At 41.9% G+C, this 6000-nt stretch overlaps 1 protein-coding gene across 1 annotated transcript in view; it reads left to right on the top strand.

The window, feature by feature from the left end:
* The first annotated feature begins 4187 nt into the window (after positions 1 to 4187).
* The window catches only part of GUCY1B1 (guanylate cyclase 1 soluble subunit beta 1), a 42264-nt gene continuing 40451 nt past the window's right edge, over positions 4188 to 6000 (top strand). Inside the window, exons 1-2 of the mRNA XM_081304139.1 lie at positions 4188 to 4338; positions 4987 to 5060. Coding sequence (XP_081160265.1) covers positions 4210 to 4338; positions 4987 to 5060 — 203 coding nt within the window. The 5' untranslated portion in view covers positions 4188 to 4209. The remainder of the gene's footprint in view (positions 4339 to 4986; positions 5061 to 6000) is intronic.

Raw genomic sequence — 6000 nt, 5'->3', positions numbered from 1 at the left:
AAATGAGATGTTCCATTGATTGGCCAAGCAAATAACTTACAAGGCTGATCCAGTCACCATGTTTCAGCTCTTTTCCCTGTGCATGTACTACCAGGAGACAGATCCCAGCTCTATAAAGTACACAAAAAGGATTTAGTCACATTAATTGTTGATCCCCAAAATAGCAGCAATAGTAACAATCTCAAAAAAAATTAGATAACAATTTCTGAGTATTTAATATTTTCCACTTACAGCTTTAAGCATCATAGTTGCATTAAAACAGTCACTGTTCACAACCAACATGAGAGCTAGGTACAGTTTTTAATCTTCTCAGCACTGGAGCATATTGACCCATTATTTTCTTTTTCTCCTCCTCCTCCTCCTCCTCTTCCTTCTTCTTCTCTCTCTCTCTCTCTCTCTCTCTCTCTCTCTCTCGATTGGGGATTGAACCCAGGGGCATTTTACCATTGTTATTTTGTATTTTGAGATAGGGCCTCACTAAGTTGCTCAGGGCCTCAGTAATTTACTGAGGCTGGCCTTGAATTTATGATCCTCCTGCCTCAGCCTCTCAAGCCACTGGGATTATAGGTGTGCACCATTGAGCAGAGCTGACCTGTTATTTTCACAAATAATATTTATCACTTTATTTTACAAGTTAGAAAACTGTAGTTGATAATAAAATAAGCAACTTGTGCAAAAATCTGCAATTAACCATTACACTATGCTGTCCCCTTAGCTAACTTTATTCTTTGTTCTTTCAATGGAGACAAGATAAAAAGAGAAATAAACAAATACTTGAATTTGTGGTTCCTGTTTGAATTTATCTTTATATCCATAATAACATATGACTGAATTTTCATTTCAGAAGAACAATATTATAATGTGATATCTAGAGGTTTTTAAGAGTTATAGACTGCTTTTGAAACATCCATGTAGCTCAAGTGCTAGATTCTGACTACCAATAGGTAAGACCATATTTCATTTTTAACTTGACTAAAATCTCAAAATCTTTCAGGATTGTGAGAAAAACAATTCATTATATTACTTCTTGGTGAAGGTTTTATTTTATTTTATTTTTGTTATTTCTCAACAGGTAAGGTACATTAAAGAGGTTTCCTGGATTAGGGATGTAGCTCAGTGGTAGAGTGCATGCCTAGCAGACTTAAAGTAGGTAAATTTGGTGGAAAAATAAACATTTAAAAGAATTTGGTATAGAAAAAAAAGTCACTTTAGCAAGATATTTTAAAAATATTTAATAATCCCCTGTTTGTGTGACAAAGATTACAGTTAATATAGAAAAATAAGAAGGAGGAAGAGAATAAGAAGAAAAAAATAAATTTGATTAGGAATAAGACTTATTGAATTTTTCCTCATATATCCAGAACCATAATATAGAATGACATTTTGATTGTGCTTTTCTCTTTGCTCATTGCATCCTAAATTCTTTGCTTCAAGGATTGAGTAATTGTTTCAGCAAAAAAAAAAAAAAAATTTGACAAGAGGAATGATTATTGTGTACCCATGAAATACGAGCACCAGAAGCTTCAATTTAAGTGATAATTGAGCTCTGAGCAATGCAGATTAAAGAAGCATGTGAACTGAAAGCAAATTCTTGTTAAAAAAAATTATTGAAATTAAAAAACATGCCACTCTAAAAAAATAATCCATAACAGAAACCTGGCTCCATGATTGAAAAAAAAGGGGAAAATGTCAAGCTTTGAAAAACATTTGCATGGGCCTGAAAGCACCTTATAATCGTGCCCCTCTTTATTTCCAATCTAAGATTTATTATTATTATATTGACTGGGAAAGTTTTAAAAACAATAGTCACTATACTTTAATATGTAACTCATACAATTAATTTTTTATTAGCTGCAAATGTGAGTCATTTCATCTGACATTTCCGAAAGCCACATATTGCCTTATATTTATTTGTTTTTCATTCATTAGACTGATCTTCAAATAGTCAGTGTTGACGTTAGTGCTGGTTGAGCCATTCCCTAAGCTCCTCCTTTTCCTCTTTCATTGATTCTCCTTGACTGGAGACACACCTAGAAGAATGAAATGTATTGTTTCCGAGAATATGGCATAATCCAATTCATGATATTATTCCTATGCTCCTTGATCAGCAGAAGTGACATTGGATAGGTCACTTGAAGAAGCATGGTGACCCCCTGTTGAGCTCTTCCATGGCTGGCAGGAACCCTTCTTCATGTCACATCCTTTGTGGTATCTAGTAAGCCAAATAAAAGTCAACAATGGTTTAGTGAACAGAACTTTCTTTAGACTCATAGTGAATATGAGACAGAAAACAGAACAGTGTAAATATTTACAAATGCAAATATATGTTGGGCCAAAGGACAGTAAGTGCAAAAATATACCGGACAAAAGAAACAATGAGGGTGGAAATTTGAATTGGAGACAAAGAGAGATTAGTAGGAACACTCAGTTTTCAATTCCCCTCATAACTTTTCCAGGTGAACTTTCCCTGTTCTTCATCCCCAGAGAACAATTTTCTCTCCTTCTTCATCTATATAAAGTGTAAGATGGAGGAGACCATAGCATAATTTAGACTGAGACACCATGACTACACTGCTGTTCAAAGGAGGAAAAACAAAGACATGGTTAAGAAAAAGTTTTTTAACAAGTTAAAAACATTTTTACATCTATGTTGAAAACTATAATGTAAAAAGTGTCTTGGTCTCTCCAGGAATTAGATGATGGTTAGACCAACACTTTCCTATGCTTCCTTCTTGCAGGTTATGTTTACAACATAGTATATGCATGTGTGCTTTTTCCACCCAAAGAGCACATTATTCTACACAATCCATTTAAAAATTGGTGATGACTCCATTCATGTGTATTTTGTTTACCTAACAATGTATCTTTCTTTATCATTATGTATCAAGTCTCCTTCATGCATTTTCATAATTTAATGTGCCATTTAAATGATTTAAAACATAAAGGTTATAACAATTATTTGCATATACAACTACAGCATAATGAATCCTACTATAATGTATAATTATAATGCACCAATAAAATTAAAAAAAACTAGTATTAAATAATGGCTCAATATTTTAGTAAGTGTACAAAGTAAGGTGTTCCATTTTACGAAAGACTATTTAATCATAACTTCATTGATGAAAATTTTTTAGGTTCTTGGTTGTTTTGTGTGCTAGATCATTATTTCTGTATCAATTATACATCAACATATATCTTTAAGTACAATTGTATTGTTTTACATTTTCTCTCTTCGTATTGAAATTGCTCTCACAGCAAACTATTCACACCTTAGAATGTCATCCTGGCTTCTTAAGTCCACTGGAGACTGATAACCTCACTTTGGACCGTACTGTGTAAACTGGTACCCATGCACCTAAAGCACAGTAGCTTCAGGCAACAGACAGCCCTGTTGTTCTCACCTTCTGCCTGTGCTGAGGCTGGAAGCATTAGATTAATTAAAAGCTTGTGCATTTTGTACTGGGCCTTTTCAGTTCATCAATTATCCCTGAGAAACAGCAACAAAGGCCAATTTTAGAGGCTTCAAAACTTCCTGTAATCATGATTCCTGGCCATGGTTGTAGGGTCAGGAGTTCCCCTGGGATCAAGCCCAGAACATGGCTGGATCTTGAACAGGTTACTAAGGGCCAGAGATGGTTTTAACATGTTGCTCACCAAAGTATCCTTATGCCACTCAACATTTCATTCAGTCTCTTTAACTGAGAATAAAATATGTTTAGCTCCGTTTTATTAGCTTTCGATCTGCCATAAACTACTGTGGGACCAAACCACAAAGGAAATGTTTATCTTTAAGACTCTAATATACATGAAGATACTGAGCTCCAGGAGTGTATATTCCGTTTAAGGATTGTCTCCTGCAAACACACGCATAAGCACAACCACATTCAAACAGTCCCCTCCTCACCCTAGTTTTTATTATTCTTGAGGGGTGATCTCTGGGATTATAAAAGCTGTTTTTCCCCCTTCTACCCTGAAATTCATGCAAAGAGCAAAGCTGGATCTTCTTCATCCTCATTGTTATGGCCTCAAATGAAGGTCTTATCACCAGACGGGGGCGGGAAGGCACTGGAGCTCAGCAGCACTGATAGCATCTGAATTCCCCCCTCTATGACTGATTGGTAAAGAACTGGGAAGCAGCGACCGGCCCCCTGCAGCTCGATTAGCCATTGGCTGGAAAGAGGTGGCAATCAGGGCGGGCCAAGGCTGATGCGCTCCCTTCAGCTCCATGCTGCCACCGCGGTCGGGTTGCGCTGTTGCCGCTGCAGCCGCTGCCTGGGTTCCTCCCGCCGTCTCTGCCTGGAGGCTGTCTCTTGGGCTCTGGGCGCAGACACGATGGTGAGTACTTTCAGCCGGGTCAGGTAGGAACCTCGCGCTTTGTCGGAGGCTCTCTTAGGCTGTCTAGGGAACCGGCCCGCTACTGGAGCGTGATGCGGGGTCCGGAGGAGCGCACCACCCGCCGCGCCGCGGGGGAAGCCTCCGTTTGCCCGCATTCCAGCGGGGAGACGGGAATGCCGGGGGTAGTTTCGGGAGCGATCAGTGCCTCTGCTTCCCGAGCCGGTCCTCTGAGCGGCGCCCCAGCTTCCCAAGCTCGGGAAAGGAAGGTGCGGCCGAGGTGCGGGTGGTTCCCGGCTCCCGCAGGGCCCGCGAGTGGGGAAGGCTGAGCGCCCGAGAGAGGGAGGCTCCGGGTGCCTTTCGCATTCTGTGCCGGGTCTTCAGCTTGTCTCCCGAGTTGACAGGTGAGTGGGGGTGAGAAGATGGCGTGGGGAAAAGGCGGGTGGTAAAGGGGAGAATCTGCCCCTAATTGGGGGGGGGGGGGTTGCCCGCGACGATCCACCTCCGTGGTATAATAGGGCACCCCTAATAGAGGGTAGAGGGCTGGGTAAAAGGTTAAAGGGCGCAGTGGACGCAGATGCAGGGGCCTGGCTCCCAAGCTCCTTCCACCTACAGCCCGCGGGCCCCTGACACTCCGGTTTCTCCCTACAGTACGGATTTGTGAATCATGCCCTGGAACTGCTGGTGATCCGCAATTATGGCCCTGAAGTGTGGGAAGACATCAAGTAAGTGACCGGCTTTTCTATCAGGGATCGCGCGTTGGAGCCCTGCGTGGGGGATCCTCTTGAGAGGCCCCTAGCATTGTCCCCCGCACTTAATGACTTCTTTGCCTGCCTCCTGGAGGGGTGGCGGGTGCGCATCCTCGGAGTTGTCTCCGCCCGCCCTTAAGCTCCTCTCCTGGCTGCAGCTGCGCTCCCACGCCCCGAACTGGGACCCGGAGAGGAGGGGTGGCCAGGGCGGGGCTGGGAGGACTAGAGCCACCGAAAGGAGCTCCTTGGGGTCAATGCGGCCTCAGACCCAGCCAGAGCGTGGGAACACTGTAAGACAGCCTATGGCTCCCAGGCCCAGCAGGCTGGTCAGCTCCCACGCAGAGAGGGGGCCCAAGGGACTGCACAGGCCTCTCTGCGAGGCAAATGTTACCAGAGGCCTTAAAAATAAACGGAAGACCTGAGCTCCTTTATGATTTACACATGGCGTAGACACATAAAATTAAGAGGTTTTTTTTTTTTTTTGTATGCTAAAATGCACTCAATTTCTTGAGCAAGTGCATCAAATGTATTTATTCCTCTGAAATAATGTGTAATTGGAATACTTTCTTTTTAATTTCCCCACAATTCCCTTGGGACCTAATTTATTTGTGTTTTGTGATGAAGCTTGACAGTTCTGGGTGGGCATCTGTTTTCAATCTAGAGCCTGGAGCCCAGGACTGAGGATATGAACTGAAATATCACACACCTGTGATTTTGAACCTGTTATAATGATGAGTCATCATCTCAGCCCCTGAATCATTTCAGTCTACCAAAGTTACCTCTCTCTCCCACACTTAAGAAATTTGCATCTAGTCGTATAACTGACCACCACCAACTAGCTGTACCAAACCATATTGTAGATTATAATCTTAGAGTAATAATCAGCCTAACACATTCTATCACATTCTAGTGGTGC

This window comes from Spermophilus citellus, assembly GCF_964194105.1.
Source record: "Spermophilus citellus genome assembly, chromosome: 8".
In the NCBI taxonomy this organism is placed as follows: Eukaryota; Metazoa; Chordata; class Mammalia; order Rodentia; family Sciuridae; genus Spermophilus; species Spermophilus citellus.
This window is presented reverse-complemented; position numbering and strand designations above follow the sequence as displayed.